Source organism: Miscanthus floridulus, chromosome 1, assembly GCF_019320115.1.
Source record: "Miscanthus floridulus cultivar M001 chromosome 1, ASM1932011v1, whole genome shotgun sequence".
Taxonomy (NCBI): Eukaryota; Viridiplantae; Streptophyta; class Magnoliopsida; order Poales; family Poaceae; genus Miscanthus; species Miscanthus floridulus.
Window position 1 is genome coordinate 180,897,434 of NC_089580.1, and position 21,286 is coordinate 180,918,719.

General features: G+C 47.0%; 1 protein-coding gene and 2 long non-coding RNA genes across 4 annotated transcripts; all 3 read left to right on the forward strand.

Annotated features, from left to right (window-relative positions):
* Positions 1-2,299: 2,299 nt before the first annotated feature.
* Positions 2,300-3,607, forward strand: LOC136504107 (uncharacterized). The gene is made up of 3 exons (XR_010770773.1): positions 2,300-2,348; positions 3,091-3,465; positions 3,555-3,607. It is a non-coding gene; the product is annotated as an uncharacterized lncRNA (long non-coding RNA).
* A 1,804-nt stretch (positions 3,608-5,411) lies between these two features.
* Positions 5,412-10,262, forward strand: LOC136504110 (beta-glucosidase 6-like). The gene is made up of 13 exons (XM_066498979.1): positions 5,412-5,679; positions 6,942-7,008; positions 7,750-7,808; positions 7,910-7,985; positions 8,144-8,215; positions 8,313-8,400; positions 8,489-8,744; positions 8,853-8,968; positions 9,063-9,286; positions 9,386-9,417; positions 9,511-9,613; positions 9,708-9,816; positions 9,891-10,262. The coding sequence occupies exons 1-13, from the start codon at positions 5,533-5,535 to the stop codon at positions 10,063-10,065; spliced, it is 1,524 nt and encodes a 507-aa protein (XP_066355076.1). The 5' UTR covers positions 5,412-5,532; the 3' UTR covers positions 10,066-10,262.
* A 3,518-nt stretch (positions 10,263-13,780) lies between these two features.
* On the forward strand, positions 13,781-19,926 carry LOC136504121 (uncharacterized). Of its 2 annotated transcripts, none has more exons than XR_010770778.1 (9): positions 13,781-14,164; positions 14,754-14,877; positions 17,310-17,565; positions 17,673-17,775; positions 18,061-18,126; positions 18,236-18,271; positions 18,712-18,846; positions 19,178-19,448; positions 19,560-19,926. It is a non-coding gene; the product is annotated as an uncharacterized lncRNA (long non-coding RNA). The 2 variants fall into 2 exon arrangements; XR_010770777.1 differs by having other exon boundaries at positions 13,784-14,164; positions 19,544-19,926.
* Positions 19,927-21,286: the final 1,360 nt, after the last annotated feature.

Below are 21,286 nucleotides of genomic sequence, written 5' to 3' on the forward strand. Positions count from 1 at the left end.
CTCAGGCGGGTCCCCCTCTCTTCTTTACCTGCACGGCTGCACCATGGGCTGCTCATTGGTGGCTGCTCCGGCGACTGCACAGCCGGATCTGGTGCCTCCATGCCCGATCCGGTGCCTCCATAGCCAGATCCATCCATCCCGGTAAGTCTTCTCATCTCCTTTCTTCTTGTTTGCCTGCTTCTATTTTCTTTAAGTTCTTGATTTGCTGGTAGTTATCCTCTCACCAAGAGATTTATCAAGTTTGGTTCCAGCTGAACGAGTCAACTACCACTAATATGCGAGATATTTGAATTTAATTTTCGCTGTTTAGAGTTCTGCTATTTATTTGCTCATGTGCCTGCTAATTAAAGGATTGTTTTTAGCATTTCACATGAGCTTGACCCACTGTGGTAAAAGAAGAGCACTAATTATGAATTGAACAAAGAACTTACACTCTGTAGTTCTATTAGACCGGTATGCATTCACCTCCATATCTTATCTCCCTTTCCGTTCTTAATTTATCGTTTGTGTTCTTTTCCCTTTGTCCTTTCTAAACTAAACTAATTTGGGCGGATGTGGCAAATATTTAAATAATTTATGATGTTTAGAGCTCCGCTATTTAGTTCCCTGTGTGCCTGGGAACATAATTTATTTTGCTGTAAATTTAAGGTACCCCTATATCATGTTCTAAAAAATAGACGTTGGACATGCAATCAGCTAATTTGTTTTGATGTAAATTTAACAAGCTGCCATACATATGCACTTTCTGTGGTATTGTATTGTGATTAGCAGGTTTGTAACTAATATATTTAGATTTGAAATATGGTTTTAGGTGCTATGGAAAACAATGGACAAAGCATACAGGTGTGAAGACAAATTGGCTCCAATCGAAAAGAATATGAGAGAGAGCATTTCAGCAAGTAGAGCAGGTCCCAAATGGTACAAGAAAATGAATAACATGAGAGAGTGCAAGGTACCCCGGCAGCAAAATGGTGATGCCGTATTCAATCCAGTCACTCAAAATACTTAATTCGTTTTGATAGATATGCATGTCTCATGTGTTTGTTTGACACTTTGAATTTTTCATTGCTTTAAAACAATAAAGTGTGCCTAATTGTTCTATTTTTTCATCCCATTTACCAGATCTGTCCATCCCACCTCGCTGCTGGATCCGTTCATTCCCTCTCCAGATCTCTGTGTAATACGGGATGTGAGGCTTCCCTTTGTTACTCTTCGTTGTGGCGTGAGTAAGCTCTCTGTTTTGGTAGGTTTTCTTGGTCTATTATAATTTATATATTTTCGCTTTTCTTGTCTCAGATTCCTTTTTCGTGCTTTTATGCTTAGTGTATCGATCTATGAGCGATTTGTGAGAAAATATACTCTGATAGTGTTTGGGCAGCATGTTGGAAATATTGCATGTAGAAACAATTTGGACTAATCTTGCAGCAACTGAGTGACCTATGTATCAGCCTTGTGTTAGTATCACATTCCATGTTTATGTTTATCATATCTCAGGTCATATTATTTGCAGGTTAGCAGCTTATCTTCTTTTTTAAACATTCTATTTTTCCTGTTTAATTTTCTTTCAAACAAATTTTCTCCTGATAACCTATGCTTGCCAGGGAACTGCTGCTCTCCCTTCCCTCCTCTCCCCCTCCTGAATTTTTTAGAAAAGGGAAAGTAGCACAGTTTGAGAAGCTATTTATACTTAAAATGAAATAATATAGATCTACAAGCAAATATGTCTTCATCTCATTTTATATATGCCATAGCACATTTTAGTAATATTTTCATGGCTGAGTTCCACCCCCTCTATATAAGTTTGCTTGTGTCAGATAGAGTCGACGCGTTAGAGCGTAGTCCCAAAAGATCTCTATATCTGACAGCTTGTGTTACTGAATTGCAACTCGATTTTTGCTGCTCACTCTTCAGGAATTGCCTTGTTGGATTGCCACTTTATATAGTTCCTTATTAGCATTTCCAAATAATTTTCTGCGCGCTCGCACCTATGTAGCTGTGGGCTCCTGCCTGCTCCTTTGACCCTCTGCGGCTCTGCCTTTTGTCGATCCGTTGTGTCTGGTGTTTTTTCGATCTGGTATGTGGAGTGGGCTGCAACCTGTGGTAATTCATGATTTGGAAATTTGGTGATGGCGGGGTTAGGAGACGAGATGGTTGTGGTAATTCTGATTTTGATTTCGTGTGTGAGGTAGGATGTGGTGATTTCTGATTTTTTACATTTGGATTTGGTGATGACAGGTTTTGTACCAAATATTATGGCACTAATGAATGATGACGGCAATGCAGGATGTATGCTTCTTAAAGGTCTGACAACTACTGGAATTTTGAAGCTCATAGCTCAACCTGAAATGGTACTACCAATGCTCCTGCCATTTTTTTCTTGGTTTTCATCATGTATGCATTATATAAGTTACTGAATATTTTCGTGCTTACCTGTAAATAAGTTGCACATGTGCTAAGTGATTGGAGCTTTGAAATATCATGTTTCAGTTATAGGAGTTTGGGACTGTCCATAATTTCAATACTCCATTTAAAAAAAAGTGGACAGGTGGGAAAGCTACATATTATATTGATATAGAAGAAGTTAGACCCTGAATAACTTCATATGAAAAAGCTGCAAAATTTAGGTATATTGCATAATGTATTTAGCCACTACCATCAAATTAAAATGGTTTGAACTGAAATAACTCTGAATATGTGTTGTGCCATGTTGAACTTTATGTTGTAAGAAGCATTTTGGGATTTCTCTAATTACGTTTTGGATACAAACCACAATTTTAGGTCTCCTGAAATAATATCTGAAGTTTGCTTCGATCTATCAACTTGTGAAGTTCACGATCCTGGTTTCAGTAGTCTATTAGCGAGTTGGCTGATTTAGAATATGTAATCAGTGGGCTTTGATGTAGTACAATAGTGCTTAAGGGGCTCACGGTTTTGGACTATTGGTGAGCCCAGTAACACATTCATTTTGCTTATGGACTATTGGTTTTTATTTAGAACTTTCTTGACTTATCTTTCTTGCTATAGTACCAACTACATATGATTCACATGTATATACAGATACTTATATATTTGCTCCCATGTCTATCGCAGGGTAACATGTATGGTGAAATCCTAGGTCCTGAGGTGGAAACCAAGAAGCACTCATACTGGAGGATGACATCTACGTTTTCAGTAGTTTCAGAGTTTCAAATGCAAAATTGGGTTATAGACCTGTTGACTCCCACTGTATGGTTGAATTTACATTGCGCACAACGGTCTCTGTTGTCCTCATGTGCTGGTGACACAAGAATTTTCCTTGGTGAGTTTATAGGCATCCAGTGTGTTCCTTTCTTTTTTTTAACCTAATAGGGATACAATTATAGATACCATTGGATTGCTGGTGGAAGTGTCGGAGCCTTGCATGCTTCACCTACCCAACAAACCTGCTCCTACACTCATCAGGCACATTATCTTCAGAGATATAAGGTTATGCCTGTTTATTGTTTGTGGATTGTGTTTAGCGATGTGCTTACACATGAATTGCTCCTAAGTAATAATTGTTGTGGTATATGCAGCTTCTCGGAGGTGCTAGAGATCAGAGGAACCTCAGAAGCTAATGCCACTTTCCTTAAGAGCTATGTCTAATCATCTGCTACTGTACTTTTGCTATGTGCGGTATGTTGTGGTGTGTTATCTCAAAGACTGTGCCTCCTTGGTGTTCTATCCGAAGACAGTTTCATGTAAAATTATGTACTATTTGGACATCTACCATCCCGGTGTGGGACAGTTTCATGTAAGATAGTACTATTTAGACACCCTCTATCTCATGTAATATGTAGGCTATGAACATCTCATAACTGTTTTAGAAACTCAGTTTGAGATTTGGCATGTGTGTTGCCGTGTTGTTGGCCTAACTGTGGTCTGAGTGGTGGAAACAAATACCTCATGTGATAGAGCCTGTCATATTCATTCTTTATCAACGTTATTCCATTTCCTAGATAGAGTTGCGGCCATGACTTGCGCGCACCATCACTAGTGTACAACACTCGATCTACTTTTATAACATCAACATACGTCCGAAACAGCTGAAACACTTGCAACATACGTCTAAGACACTTGAAAAACAATTGAAAAACACTTAAAGCCATTGCAAGCATATGCAATATCCATATGTGAAACATATACAACATCCAGATAAACATAATTGTAACTTTTGTATCAAAATAAGCATTTTGAACAAACTCTTGTAACATACGTGTATAGCCATTGCAACATGTGCAACATCCCAATCTACTTTTGCAACACTCGTATGAAACATTTGCAACATATCTCTAAAACATCTGAAACATACTTTTGCAACATGTGCTTTCAGCGTAACATCTCCTTGCTGTTTGGGAGAATGGAGGCTCGTCGGCATGCGGAGTTCACGGGTGTAGAGCTTGCCGCTCCGGTGGAGAAGGCCGCGGCGGATCTAGCGCATGCTGTCACCGCTCCGGTGGAGAAGGCGATCCGTGCACTGGAAAAAGCCGCGTCGGGTAGGAGGTGCGATGGAGATACACGAAGGTGATCGGCCACGCTCGGGCGTGGCGGATATGCCGGCCAGCGGGCCCAACGATGCCGTGGAGAACGCTGAGGTGGAGCGCGGTCGTGGTGGAGCACAGTTGCGACGCTGCGTTGGGGAGCCTTCTAAAGAATGGAGACAACAAGTTATGGTTAGAGACGAGTGAACGAGAGGATACGACTGTTAGACGTCGGGCTAGTATCGCGGCCCGCGAACGGAAACGTCCAGACGATGGGACGCGTCATTTCCGCTCTCCATTTGATCCTCAACCCGTGTAGTTTGACTCTGCAAAACCGAATCTTGACCCTTATTTTCACAAATATTTCATGAATATAGTTACAGAGCCATACTACTCATATAAATCAATGTAGTATCATTTTTCTGTCACGCAGCAATTGCCGGTCAAAACATGAATTTGTAGGGTCAAACTATACCCTGTACAAAAATGATGAAGGGTATAGTTTTCAGGTTTTATTTCAGTCTTATTATATATTGCTTTCACATCTGCCGTGTGCATTCTTTGTGCATGTGGAACAGCTGTCATTATTAGAAATAAACCATATTCCTTGATTGATAACAATAATCTAGTACCCCATGCATCTCGCATTTGATCAATCATAGGACTCAAAGAAGGTTCCTACGTTTGGCAGAACTGCAGCAGGCAACTGATTGCCTTTCACACTTTTTGTCCCTCTCCCTCTGCCCAACAAATCTCAATAACTCGTTGAGCAGCGCACTAGTTTCATCCCTTAAAGCAAGAGATCACTGTGCTGACTGCCAGATTACCAGTGGAAATGGCGTAGCTAGTGCATTGACCCATAATCCATCACACTAGCTATACTATAAATACAATTGCCTGCAGCTTGGCACAGGACACTACACAGACCTCCCTCCACTGGGCGATTCTTTCCTTGTACCAATTCTCTGTTTCTCTCCGTCTTTTGTTCAAGGGGAGGAGAGAGAGGGAGGGAGAAGTAGGCAAGATATACGCCATGGAACTGACGAGGCTGCTGCTGCTTCTCTTCATCCTCGGCGTGTCGCTGCAAGGATGCATTGCGCAGGGCGGGGACGGAGGAGGGCTGACGCGGGGGAGCTTCCCAAAGGGATTCGTTTTCGGCACCGCCTCTTCCGCTTACCAGGTTTGCGACTTCAATTCTTCGACGACTATCTCGATCAGCGCTCATCTTCCTCGTAACTGTACTACGGAGCATATCTAATCTCTGCTTCTAGCTATCTAGTCATCTAGATGTTGTTGGCGAGTGGAAATATTTTCCCCTGTTTCTTCCTCCTGTGTTTTTTTTCTTCTTTTTTGTTTGTTTACTTTGCCTCTCGAGGTTTGTAAACGGACCAGCATTTCAAAGAGACCCGAACGGCCGAACCCTCTACTCAACCGAGAGCTGAAACACAGTCTAGCTCTAGCTACATGAGTAATAACATGAGGCTCATGATCTAGCAGCATGGCAATTTCGATAGCGTGTGCGTGACCAAGATACCGCATGCATGCATATGCATGTTGAGGTATACTGTTATCTTATTTTTTTAACAAAAAAATGTTCGGGGTACAGTAACTAGTATACGTACAGCAATAATACAGCAGCACAGCAATAATCCAGTGGGGCTGGAGCCGTCCTCCTTTTCTCCGAAACCGACCTGTCTGTCCGTGTTTCGCCGTGGAAAGAAAATTCGGCGGACACAGCCGAAGCCGCCAGCGTCAGCGCCCGCTTGCGCAGGTTGCGATCGCCATAGACGCCAGACTAGGGGCCAGCCTCGCATGGCATCAACCCGATCCCGCCGCGTCCCCCGTTCACGAGCGCATGTCCGTCGCGAGTCGCGACGTACGACGCCATGATGAGCTTCGCGCCGCCCTGCCGCTGCCCACCACATCGCTGGACTCTGGATTAGCCAGCCAGCAGTTGCCGTATGATCTATCGTATCCTCTGCTCTCCTCCCATATACAGGGGGTGTTTGTTCTCCGGTCGCTCCTAAAATTCATGTCACATCGAATGTTTAAATACTAATAAAGAGCATTAAATATAAAGTAATTACAAAACCAATTATATAGGGGAAGACTAATTTGCGAGACGATTTTTTAAGCCTAATTAATCTGGCATTAGCATAGGTTTACTGTAGCACCACGTTGTCAAATCATGGGCTAATTAGGCTTAAAAGATTCGTCTCACAAATTAGTCGTAAATTGTACAATTAGTTTCGTAATTAGTCTATATTTAATACTCCATGTATGTGTCTAAACATTTCATGTGACAGGAATTTTAGGAGACACTGCACAAACCAAACAGGGCAACTAGTGATCTTTTCGATTTGACATTTGAGTTGTGTTTTTGCTGCCTGCTGAAAGCCTGAAAGCCGCCTGACACACTTGTTTCTTGATTCTGTTTTGTAGTACGAGGGAGCGGTGAAGGAGGACGGGAGAGGGAAAACCATCTGGGACAAGTTCGCCCACACGTTCGGTATGAACCTTTGGTTCGATTCTCTCATGCATGCATCTCTACCTGCTCAAACAGGCCGGCTTTCATGCGTGTAGCATCGTATCATATCAATCCAGCAATAATAAGGATGCATGACTCCGTTATCAGTACTCCAGAATTTCCCATTTTGGGCTACAGTCAGTTACGGCAGTACATGTTACAGACATATATATGTTACTGCACTAAAGGTGACAGCCTGACAGGCCAAGATAGCCATCATTGGCCCATAACACTTTTAAGCTGCGTGTCTTCTAGCAGATTAGGACAGTAGTTCCCTCTGACCATGCCACTACATATCTGATATATGCTGATGCATCAATCATGCCTTTTCTTTTCCTAAAGTTGGGCATATAGTGGAGCAGAACAAGACCATGGTTGTGCACTCATATGCTTCGTGCAATCGTGCTAGCGATATATCTCACCAACCATTTGCAATGAGCATATGCACGCCAGTGATCGGGAGGAACAGATAAGACGCATTTGCTTTTGCATTTTGGTTTGGTCACTCATCTGGACTAAAACAGTTTATCACAATCAATCAATTACTGTCATTGAATTCCATGCGTGGCTTTTATATTAGCAGTTGTTCAGACTTCAGACACTGGATTACTGACTGATCTAGTGATCTGGGACTACTGATGGTAGAGGCTGCAGCAAGTTGATCAGAGCCACAACCAAAAGTTTTGCTTTTAATTTTTTCCATTTTCCTCTTCTATTGTGCAGGGAAGGTTGCCGACTTCAGTAATGCTGATGTGGCAGTCGATCACTACCACCGTTTCGAGGTGAGTACTGGGCTCTATTGCCTGACGTTGCAATCCTGATAACATTAATGCCCCATTACAAAAATCGGTTTATTTCGACATGTTCAAATGGCTCCTGGCAGGAGGATATACAGCTCATGGCAGACATGAGGATGGATGCGTATCGGTTCTCGATTGCCTGGTCGAGGATTTTGCCAAGTAAGTTTTTGGGAAACGAAAGAAATAGCGACGCTGCCGATGATTTCAGACTGATCTTGACGGCTGGTGCAGAAAGAATCTTCTTTGGTTTTAACAGTTTCTTCAGCTACCGTTGTGATACTAGTCTCATCCTTCAATTGTTGTCGTTTGTTCTTCAGATGGTACTGGCCAAGTCAATCAGGCCGGCATCGACCACTACAACAGATTTATCGATGCATTGCTATCCAAAGGTAAACGGGAAAACAGAAATACTGTTGCTGTAGTACTAAATCAAATAAATGGCTACAGCTGCTGACTTAGGTTAGTGACATATGTGAAATCTTTCAGGGATTGAGCCATATGTAACCCTCTATCACTGGGACCTCCCCCAGGCCTTGGAGGACAGGTACAACGGATGGCTGGACAGGCAGATAGTGTGAGCCCCTTAACTTTTGTCACCTCACCTCCTTAGTTGATCATTCTTAACATAATTATTAGTAACCATTTTCATGACCAACATGCAGCAATGATTTTGCCGAATACGCCGAGACATGCTTCAAGGCTTTCGGAGACCGTGTGAAGCACTGGATCACGCTGAACGAGCCGCACACGGTTGCCATTCAGGGCTACGACGCCGGGCTTCAGGCACCGGGGCGCTGTTCTTTGCTGCTCCATCTCTACTGCAAGTCAGGGAATTCAGGCACTGAGCCCTACATTGTCGCCCACAACTTCATCTTGGCTCACGCGACGGTTTCAGACATCTACAGAAGGAATTACGAGGTGAGCACATCTTTCTACACATGTTATAAAAATCTTACACAGTTCCACTTTGATTTGTCTAAAAGACAAGGCTCATGAGTTGCTGATCTTTCCTCCATGGAATTGTAGGCAACTCAGAATGGAGAACTTGGGATAGCATTTGACGTCATGTGGTTCGAACCGATGACGAATACTACTGCCGATATCGAAGCTGCCAAGAGAGGGCAAGAGTTTCAGCTAGGATGGTGAGCCTATAAACTCCAGTTGGCAGGAAATGTTTGTTCTGAAACTATACATGGATGATTGATTGCTGAGTTGGCAAAATTAAATATACTGAAGGTTCGCGGATCCTTTTTTCTTTGGCGATTACCCTGCATCGATGAGATCACGGGTCGGGGACAGGCTCCCCAAGTTCACAGCGGATGAGGCTGCCCTTGTCAAGGGGGCGCTCGACTTCGTTGGCATAAACCACTACACCACTTACTACACCAAGCACAACAGCACCAACCTCGTGGGCCGCCTGCTGCATAACACATTGGCAGACACCGGGACCATCAGCCTTCGTGAGTTGCCATATTCTTCGCCTGATCTTGTACAGTTGTACACTTGTACCTGACATGAAACCTAAGAACTCCCTGCTGACGGTTTCAGCAATTTTGCAGCATTCAGGAACGGGAAAGCCATCGGTGACAGGGTGAGTTCGACAGCACATCCTCCTTGCACATAGAAGAGCAATATGGTGTAGACATTTTATGTGAAAAGAAAAAACTGTTACCGCGTTGCGCAGGCCAATTCGATATGGCTGTACATCGTGCCCAGCGGGATGAGGAGCCTGATGAACTACGTCAAGGAAAGGTACAACAGCCCACCGGTATACATCACCGAAAACGGTAAGGCCATGTGCTGTGAAACCTGTATTATATTAGCTTTGCTGGATTACATCATATGGGTGCTCTAGAATTGCGCTACCGAATTCTGATGCAGGGATGGACGACGGCAACAGCCCTTTCACTTCCATCAAGGACGCGCTCAAGGACAGCAAGAGGGTCAAGTACCACAACGGCTACCTCACCAACCTGGCTGCCTCCATAAAGTACTCAAAGAACTGATCACGGGCTTTTCCTTAACTTGTTTGGCATTCATAATCATAACAAGGAATGTCTGCAGGGAGGACGGGTGCGACGTGCGTGGCTACTTCGCGTGGTCGCTGCTGGACAACTGGGAGTGGACGGCTGGCTACTCCTCCAGATTCGGGCTCTACTTCGTGGACTACAAGGATAACCTCAAGAGATACCCCAAGAGCTCGGTGCAGTGGTTCAAAAACTTGCTGGGCTCTAGCTGACGGCTGGATATATGGCTTGCTCTGTTTCGCATTGCCATTTCTTCTTCAGGGCCTGGCCAAGCGGCCATCTCAAATCATGTACATTGTGCCGTACCCAGGTCCATGTGTACTTGTGTAGGATGGAGCACGCCGAGCTGCAGTGTGCATGTTTTTAGAACCTTTTCCGGGTTATTAAGCATTTCAATTCAGTGACAAAATTTAAAAATGAAATTTACATGTGAACTATATTTTCAAAAAAATAATAAAAAAACAGAATTTAAAGTTTAAAAAATTGGCTCTCACATTTAAACACTTGAATTTTGACCATTTAAATATTCAGCATTTGAAATCTAAAAGCTCAAAATTAGAATTTAAATTTTTAAAATGTTGAACACGAATTTGATATTTAGAATCTACTCACTCCGTCTGTTTATATTGATCGTCCTCCCGGTGGCGTCCGGTTGATGCGGACGACACGGCCTCCGCTCGGTCTGTTTCAACGGGCCGTTCGCCATCAGTGCCCCGCTGCTGTGCCCCGCCTACCCCACCACCGGCCCCGGTTGATGGGTCTCCTAGCCCTGTCCAGGACGCCCCGGTGCAGGAGCAGGCTGCCATTGACGCGCGGGTGTCGCGGCGCTTCATGGAGCTGGTTGTCGTGCCTCGCTCTGCTGAGCTTGAGGCGGCGGGAGCAGACCTCAGGCTTGCATTGGTTGCTGTCGTCGCTGGCACCAGACCTCCGGTGTCTCCTGCCATGGTCAGCGCCTACCTCGCCACTTACCTCGGCATCGGTGGGGTGTCGGCTTCCGTGCGGCGCCACGACCTGGAGGACTTCGTCGTGAGGTTCTCACGCCGTGAGGACTAGGTGGTGCTACGCACTCCTGTCCATGGCGCCCCGTTCTCCCTGATCTGGCGGCCATGGCGCCGGACGTCGCTTGCATCTGCCGGCTCGTTCCATTTCAGGGTGCTGGTTGGTATGCGGCGCGTTCCCTTGCACGCGAGGAGTGTGGCGGTGGCGCGGACCATCCTGGGGTCGGCATGCGCCCGCGTCGTGCTCGCTCCGCCGGATGTTGCCCCGGCCGATGATGACCGTGAATTCTTTGTCGCTGCTTGGTGCTTACACCCGAGGTTCATACCCGATGAGAAGATCATTTTCATCCCAGAACCCAATGTGTGCGTCGCCGGGGAGGCGTTCTACCTCCACGCCGATGAGATCGTCCACGACAAGCTGCCTGGGCTGCGCTGTCGAGTACCAAGACTGGAACTCTCCGCTGCCGTCCTCTGCCGACGACGAGGGCCACGGCGGAGGTGCCGGGGATGACGATGACTCTGGTAGTAGCAACTACAACGGTTATCATTCCAGCCTTGACGGCGGAGGCGGCCAGTCGCGTGGCCGTGGGCCTCGATTGTGTCCGTTCATCATTGGACGACACGTCGAGGTGGGGCCCCGTGCCGAGCGCGCTAGCCCACGCGCTGACGGGCAGGATGTCCAGGCGCAGAAAGCGCATCTCCTGGATGTCCAGGCGCCTTGTTTAGTTTAACTTCTAACTTCTAAAAAGTTGCTACAGTATCTGTCATATCGAATGTTTGCGGCTCGTACATGGAGCATTAAATGTAGACGAAAAGAAAAACTAATTGCACAGTTTGATGGGAAATTGCGAGACGAACGTTTTGAGCCTAATTAGTCCATGTTTGAACATTATTTACCAAATAAAAACGAACGTGCTACAGTAACCCCGAAATCCAAATTCACAACTAAACACAGCCGGACCTGCTGGCTGACAATTCCACTGTGGACGTCTTGGCCTGTAAAGTCAAAAGGACCGAGGGAGATCTGGGAAGAGATTTGGACCCAATGCACAGCCATCTGAGGTAGAAAAGGGGGACCACCATGCCAAGGAAGTCAATGATGACGTCTCCCTTGTTAGTCGCCGTGCTGTGTACAGCGACCCGCACGGCTTCCTCGGGAGCCTGCTGGCCACTGACTTGTTGCTGATGGATGGGGCCCCGTGCAACCGGTCCATGGTCAGGGCCGTCACACTCACACCGGACCTTCAGCTCCTGCCTGACGGCCCTTATTCGTAGAGACTTCGTAGAGGCTTTTACGTATATGTTATTAAAAAAAGTTAGTAATTATATGTAAGTTGTTAAAAATTAATTGAACATGAGTGCCATCGTTCTGAACTTTTTTGCTCTTCAAGCCATTCCTTCGGTGTTCTGTTTGTTTTTCATCGTTGCATGTGGGCCCAGTCAGTAAAAAGGTCCAAAATACCATTCTCTCGTCATATCCTATTGCTTATTTAGTCCACACCGCTCGCGTCCGCGACCGGCGGAGCTCGCGCTCGAGCTCGCGGCCGCCATCCCCTCCGTCAGCGGCAGTGGCGTCCACGCCCGGCCTCGTGCTCGCCTATCCCCTCCGGCAGCGGCAGCGTCGTCCACGCCCGGCCTCACGCTCGCGCTCGCAGCCGCCATCCCCTCCGGCAGCGGCGTCCTCGTCCACGCCGGGCTTCCCCTCACGCTTGCGGCCGGCAGAGCCCCGCTCGGCGGAGCTCGCGCTCGAGCTTGCGGCCGTCATCCCCTTCGTCAGCGCTCGTGCTCACGGCCGTGGACGTGCCCGTCGCGCTGTGCCGCCGCAAGCGCGGGCGCTGGCGAGCTCGGCCCCGGCCAGCCGCCACGGGCGCAGGCGCGGGCGAGCTTCGCCCCGCACGCACGAGAAGAGAGAGTTTGAGAGAGAGAGGATAGGGATGAGAGGGGTATTATGGACGTTTTGACTGACCTGACCCACTTGTCAGTACTCCCAAACGGTGAAAAACGAACATAACACCGACGGGATGGCTTGGAGAGCAAAGAAGTTCAGAACGATGACACTCTTGTGCGATCAATTTTTTTAATAACTTGTGTATAATTATAAACTTTTTTAATGACGTACGTGTAAAAGCCTCTTATTCCTACTCTCTTTTTTAAACCCACAAGCGGCCTATACCTTACCCTTATTCCTATACTCTCTTTTTTTAACCCACAAGCGGCCACGTCGCCCCTTCTCCCTGCCCATTAGATTTTCAATCAATGGCCCGCAGAACATCGCCTCCACCTCATACTTCCACACCTCATGTACGGTCAACAGGACTTCTGCCTTGCGAGCCTCTTTTTCGCCGCTGCGACGCTCGCGCCCCGGTGCCCTCCGCCGCTTGCTGTCCCACGGCCTGCGTGCCCTCCGCGCCGCTCGCCGCCCCTGCCAGCGCCGCCGTCGCTCCGGTCATCCCCGCTGCGATGCCGCGCCGGCTCCTTCCCCTCACCGCGACCTCCGTCTTTTTTTTCTCGAAGGTGCCTCAGGCACGGATTTCATTAACCAGAAGCAGAGTTTTTTTTAGAAAGGACTGGCCGGTAATCCTAGAATTATCGGCGTAATCCCACAAGCACAAACGATACAGTAAGAAAGCACGGGAGAGAGGGGCCTCCACCAGCAAACCCTTACAGACTAAGCCTATCAGAGGAAGACAAAAACACATTGGTAGCCTAAGATATAGTGTAGCCGCGATAGCCAGTATCCATAGGAAGCCAAGGGAGCCGGCACGACATCAGCGGCAAAGCATCCGCACGAGAAACGACCACGGCGGCCAAGCATCCGCCGAAAAAGAACCATTACGGCGAAGCATCCATAATGAGGACCATCACACGCTCTGCAGCTGAATGAGCGTGGAGACCGAAGCGACGGGGTGGCCAAGCATCCGCCCCAAGCAGCAACAGCGGCGAAACATCCGCAAAGAACCGAACGACAGCGGCAACGACAAACACCCAATGACAAACCAATGCGAAGAAAGAGTCTAAGCACACATAGGCACAGCAGAGCAGGCAGCAACACCGCGACCTCCGTCTTCATTGGCGGACGCCGCCGGCTGCTGACGCCCGCGCCACCACCGACAGCCGCGGACACCTGCTCGTCCGGATCCTTCCGTTGCCGTCTCCCCTTCGTCTTCGCGGCCATAGACGACGGGATGTAACCCCTGCCGGAAACCTCAGACAACAGGTGTCCGCCGCCGCCGCCGTCCATCTCCACCGGCTTCACGGCCGCGCCAGCCTGAGGGGCAGCCCTGCTCCGCGTTCTTCCTCCTCCCCATACACGGTAAGGCCTTGAATCCCTGTTCTCTTTCGTCTTTCACCTTTCTGTCTTCTGCCTTTCCATCGCTCGATGGAATGCCAAACCAAACAAAAAAAATGAACGGAGAAAAAGATGCTGCCTATACAGCCGTCACCTGCACAACCAAACTTTCAGTGTGTCAGTATGCAATTAATCCTTGCATATTTTTCCTACTTCCGTCATTACTTTGATTTGTATGTCTTCGATATTCTAGGTTACATCTTCACTACGAAGAGCTCCACATTTTCCACAAGAAGGAAAGAACATAGTATGACATTATGTTTCCAATTTATCTAATGAAAAAAGACTCTTGGGGTCTTGGTACAAATAACGTATGATTAAAAAATTGTAAGATTTGTTAGTGTTACATTATATATTATATAATGAGTTCCTGCCAGTAATGTGGATCTTCCTTCGAGCCTTTTAGGCAGTTCAAAATTTGTCATGAAATCTGTCTTCTCATGTGCTTGGTATAGCACACTTCATAGGTCTCTCTTGTCTCTTTCAAGAACAAAATTTCCTCTAATCTACATGTTCCTGTTAATTAATTCTATCATATCTTCTAAATGAGCAGGACTGCTGAGTCCCGGTCGGTGCCTATGTCTCCTCCCGCTCACACTACAACCTCAATCCTTAGCTGTCCATGCTCAACAGATCTTCATATTCAATAGAGATGGCATCAACTGTGAAACCAGCTGGTGAGTAGTCAGCACTTTACTTCTGTCAGTTGACCCTTAGTCCTCTACATTTACCAATTAGTTTCAAGATAGGACACAAAAAAAGGGAAGCCTCTGACATGTCATATAGATATTTTCCTACTGATTTTGTTCCCTCTGAATACTTTTGAATCCCGGGTTCGAGTCCCGGGAAGGGCGGGCCTGGTGCAAGCGGTAGAGTCTTACCGCCTGTGACCGGAAGGTCCTGGGTTCGAGTCGTGGTCTCCTCGCATTGCACAGGCGAGGGTAAGGCTTGCCACTGACACCCTTCCCCAGACCCCGCACAGAGCGGGAGCTCTCTGCACTGGTAAAAGGTCCTAATATGGCTAGAGGGGGATGAATAGCCTATTTAAAAATCTATAAACCAACTAGAGCAATTTGATTAGTATGACAAATAGCGTAATGCAAACTTGCTCTAGCTCTACAAGGGTTGCAAGCCACCTATCCAACAATTCTAGTTGCAATGATTACTTAGGCACACAAACTTGCTACTCTAAAGAGTTCAACTAGATGAATGTAAATAATAAAGCAAGCTCTCAATTCTAATTACACTAAAGAGCTTGTATCAACTAGTTTGCAAGAATGTAAATAAGTGAGTAGGGTGATTATACCGCCGTGTAGGGGATGAACCAATCACAAGATGAATATATAGCCAATCACCGGGAGAATGCCAAAGGCAAGAGACAATCGATTTTCTCCCGAGGTTCACGTGCTTGCCAACACGCTACGTCCCCGTTGTGTCGATCAACACTTGGTGGTTCGGCGGCTAAGAGGTGTTTCACAAACCTCGTCCACACGATAGGACACCGCAAGAACCGACCCGCAAGTGAGGTAACTCAAAGACACGAGCAATTTACTAGAGTTACCTTTCGGCGCTCCGCCGGGGAAGGTACAACTCCCCTCACAATCACCGGAGACAGCCACGAACAATCACCAACTCGTGCCGATCCTCCACCGCTGCACCAAGCCGTCTAGGTGGTGGCAACCACCAAAAGTAACAAGCGAAATCCACAGCGCAACACGAATACCAAGTGCCTCTAGATGCAATCACTCAAGCAATGCACTTGGATTCTCTCCCAATCTCACAATGATGATGGATCAATGATGGAGATGAGTGGGAGGACTTTGGCTAAGCTCACAAGGTTGCTATGTCAATGAAAATGTGCAAGAGTTGTGGCTTGAGCCGGCCAAGGGGCTTTAAATAGAAGCCCCCATCAAATAGAGCCGTTGGCTCAAAAAAACGGGCTGACTGCGCGTCGACCGAACGCTCCGGTCATACTGCACCGGACGCTCCGGTCGGCATACCGGACGTGTCCGGTAGCCCCAGACTGCCACGTGTCTAGTTCAAATTAAACTTAGCCATTGCTGCCCCTTCTGCCGACAACCGGACGCTCACACCGGACGCAGAGTCACAAATGACCGGACGCTGAGCCGTAGCGTCCGGTGGAGTACAGTAAGCAACCACGCCCGACCGGACGCGTCCGGTGGTACCGGACCGGACGCTGCCAGCGTCCGATCGGCTGCTCTGCCGTCTGCTGCCTTTTCTGATTCACACCGGACGCGTCCGGTGTGGCGACCGGACGCGTCCAGTCGCTGAGTCTGCCGCCAAAATACCGGACGTGCCCGGTCACATACCAGACGCGTCCGGTCACTCTGTAACCAGCGCGATTAACTCCTTTTCGACTCTATCTCCTTCACCCTTGCTCAAATGTGCCAACCACCAAGTGTATCACTTTGTGCACATGTGTTAGCATATTTTCACAAACATTTTCAAGGGTGTTAGCACTCTACTAGATCCTAAATGCATATGCAATGAATTAGAGCATCTAGTGGCACTTTGATAACCGCATTTCGATACGAGTTTCACTCCTCTTAATAGTACGGCTATCTATCATAAATGTGATCACACTCACTAAGTGTCTTGATCACTAAAACAAAATGGCTCCTACATTTTATACCTTTGCCTTGAGCCTTTTGGTTTTTCTCTTTCTTCTTTTTCAAGTTTAAGCATTTGACCATCACCATGCCATCACCATTGTCATGATCTTCGCCATTGCTTCATCACTTGGAGTAGTGCTACCTATCTCATAATCATCTTGATAAACTAGGTTAGCACTTAGGGTTTCATCAATTGACCAAAACCAAACTAGAGCTTTCAACTGGGTACATCCTTTTTTAATACTTTTGAATCCCTGTTCAACACCTAGACGTAAACCAGTTCTATCTTCCTTTGCAACCAATTTCACATGATCTAATGTCTATTCCCCTAAATAGGTTACAGGGATGCAGAGTTTGAATTTTTTTTACATCAGTTCTAATTAGGCAGTACAGGTTTCATTCAAAGAGTTTGATGCTACCTTCTATAGTACTCTTAGTATTGATATGCAAATGTCATTTGCATGCACTATGTACAGGGTCTGCGCTGTTGGAGGCCATATCAGAGATGAAAATGATTCGAACGGAAATATGTTTACTGTTCCATCAAACAAACATGCAGAGTTTATTAGGTCTCTTCATCCACTAGCTGTGAGAACAGCCTGCTATTTCAAACACTCTATCAGTCTGCTTACTGTGCTGTTCGTCGCCCTCCCACTCCCGGTGGCGTAGTTCCTTCAGTTATGGTTAAAGGCCGTAAGTGCGGGCCTGCTCATGTTGATGAGACACATATAGGTAATGTTGTCGTTCTCAACGCTGCTGCTTCCATTTGCTTTGCTGATTCAGTGTTTGCCTTCATAGGCATATACATAGGCATTCATTAGTTTCCCTTTCTGATATAGCTGGACATACCAGTGGACAACTACGTTGTGACGCTTCCTCTATGTCACCTTCGGATTCGAGAATGGCAGTCTCACAAACACACCTGGTCAGGCGACCGGCTAGGTGATTCTAGAATTTAATATTTAGTCCCCTGTGATGTTGCCTACTTCTATGTATATCATATCTAATGCTTTCCTGTCTCGGATGTCAAGTTTCACATTTTTGCAAACCATGCCGAGACTACTGCCTGCTTCTTCTATGACCTGTCAAATATATTTTTTTTTACAATCAGTAGGATGATTCTTCCTATAGTCAGTAAAATTCGTCAAGCTATGCCAGCACAGACTACGTATGTCATCATACTGACCAATCTCTGTTATTTCTTTGCAATACATATGCCACGCCCAGGGTCGTTCATTGCCACTGAAAGCCGCAAAAGGCGTACATCCGTTATAGCTTCCGGAGCAAAAAAGGGTACGTGCTCATAATTTACCAGCCAAACAACCAGCACTGCTCTTCCATGACACACCGCCAACACTTCCTCTTTTATCAGTATTCCTTCACACATATATATTACTTGCAGAGAATTCGGCGCCCTTGCTGTGCAATCGACACCGTCGTAAGCTCCTAACTTGCTGTTGTTCCTCCTGTGTTTCAGTTGCTTATTTAATTTTACTACCTGCCATGTGTACCGTTGTAGGACTATAAACCAACAATCCCTGTATAGATATATACATGGACTCTGTATAGGTCCTTTTCGTAAATGATGTCCCTACAACACACCATTAGTGCCCCATTTTCGGATATGCGCTTTGCTGCCATCACCCTACCAATGTCATTTATGATTCCATCCTCTTTAGTTAGAGGATCCATATGAATATCTCTGCCATATGATAGAATTAATCATTTCTTCATGATGTGGTACGTATTACAATCATTTTAAATCAATTTGTACAGTGGTCAGCTGTACGACTAGGATTATCTGTGGCGTACCATTTCTAATCAGAAATATTATTTACCTACTAAAACATTTTCCTTATGTGCCAATCCACACAACAGCTCGCATGCCCATGGCGAACACCAGTCCAGGGAAAACCTCATCTACATCGTCCTTGATTGCAAGTGTTCAATATTGTTCATAACAACAGCCCACATCTGCATGAGGACAGGCGTAGAACCGTTATGACACCTCGGGTACTTATAATGAAAACATTGCATATTGTGATGCTTCCTAGCCCGCGCAACTGCGCGGGGCTTCCTGCTAGTGCTATATATGTTTCCCCGATTCGCGTCGGGGCTGGCTAGGTTAATTAGCGTCGTAGCCAGATTGATTAGCGCAAGTTAGCCACGGTTCACCTGCATGCATGGCTGCATCTGCATGTGACCCGTGCCCCACCTGCGTGATTCAGTTTCCATCCTCGCGAGGGTGGCTGCATCTGCATGTGACCTGTGCCGTTTCTTTTTTTCATTCAAATTTCTGCCTCTTCTGATCTGATTCTGATTTTTTTTTTTTTTTTTTGTCCAGGGCGCACCAATCACTACGCCAGCCATCATCGGCGGCTGCGTGGCTTATACCCCCGTTCCCAGAAAATTAGGAAGGATCAGGGTATGATTACTTTCCATATTTCGATGGCCACATTATAATACAGATATATTAGGTAGGAGAGGAGACAGTATATATCCAGCTCCCAGCGGGGCCGTCGTCCGGATTCCCGGCGTCACCAACGAGGACTCCGCTGCCGCCGCCTCTACGCCGGGAGGTACCGTGTCTCCGCGCGTTGCTCTATCCTATCCTGGTAAGCAACGGGAACAGACTGTCCTCCCTCCCTGAGGTTGATTTGCTACCTGTTCCTAGTCTTATATACTTTCTCTGTATGTGTATATAAAAAAGGTGCGCGAGCTTGCAGGAAGAACTACATTACACGGATGTTGGACGCGGCTGCTAAGAGATGGCGGACATGCACAGGCGGCGGCATCTCTCGGCTTTGCCGGAGCACGTCCTCCACGGGATTTTCTTCCGCGTGGGCAACTTCAAGGATCTCTTCATGTTCGCCGTGACATGCCGCCGGTGGCTTCGCAGCTTCACCAACCCGGCCTTGCTCTGCGAGCTACTTCCTCCGTCCCAAAATAAAGTGTCGCGACGGTATTTGTACCGATCAAACTTTATTAAGTTGACTAGGTTTATAAAAAATATTATTAATATTTGTATCTTCAAATTAGTTTATTATGAAAAATAGATTCAACAATATATTTAATGAATTTATATATTTCTTATATATAGTTGGTCAAAGTAAAAAGCGTTTAACAACTCGGAAAACGAGAATGATATTTATTTTGGGAGTATGTCTGAAACAAGGTGAGGGGCACCGCACGCTCCTCCCTCCTCGGCGTGGGATTGGGTCGTTGTGAAAAGAAAATGAAGAAAGTGGCGAAGGTGCGGATGACGCAGCGCACGTCGGTCTTCGCACCCACCTTGTCGGGGACATGGTCGCCGCTTGGCCCCATGTTAGCCCCGCGCGATTGCTGCGACGCTTGGAGAGAATCGGATAGGAGGAAGAAGAGCAGAGCAGGGACAGAGGAGAGGATAAAGCGTCGGCAGAGGGCCTCTTCCATAGAAGAGTCGGATTGTTCTTAGGTTTAAACTTGAGTACAGCTTCTCTCTCCCAGTCTACCTATCCTCTCTTCTCTTGGGCCTCGCATTACAAGTGTTACAAGCCCACTTAGATCCACTCAGACGCACATTCTTGGACTTGGCTCTTCCTGACTTCCTGGGCTTAGCTGGATCACCTGGGTGTGGGCTGCTGGCATCCCCTCCTCCTTGGGCCGCGGCACGTCCCCATGCCGCAGCGGGAATGCTGCCGCATATCGACTTCATCTTCCCAAGTGGTGAGGCTGTTGTCGAGGCCTGACCATTTGATCAGGAGCTGAGGCACGGATCCAGAGCGGCGAGGATGAAGGCGCCGCTGCAGCACTCGTTCTGGTACTTGATAGGCGTCGTCAGGCTCGGGAAGCTAAGCGGAGATCGTTGGCGAGGAAGCGGTCGACGGCTTGAGCAGGGATACGTGGAAGGCTGCTGGCGACTGAAGCTTGTACGCTCGTTGATCTTGTCGACGATATAGAACGGGCTAAAGTACTTGAAGCAGAGCTTGTGATGCAACCGTGGCACCAAGGAAGCTAGGACATACGGCTGGAGGCGCAAGTAGACGTAGTCACCAATGTTGAAGGACCGCTTAGAGCCGCGCTTGTCTGCCTGGTGCTTCATGCGCCGCGCTTGTTTGTCTGGTGCTTCATGCGCTGCTGCGCGCGGAGCAAATGCTGGCGCACCGCCGCAAGCATAGTGGAGCGCTCAACCAACATAGATGCCACATCAGGGACAGGGGAAACAGAGTCATGAGAAATACCGAAATGACGTGGAGCGCGACCATAGAGTACCTCAAGGGAGAGCGCCCCAGGGCAGTGTGTGGAATGACATTCAACAAATTCTCATATATATAACCTCATATCCCGGATAATCAATCTACTATCTCGTGCAGAATCTTACAAGTTTGATTAGTGAGGATTGGGCTATCTTGTGCATAATCTTACAAGTTTGATTAGTGAGGATTGGCTTAAGGCCAAGCCCTGCCGAGCCGGT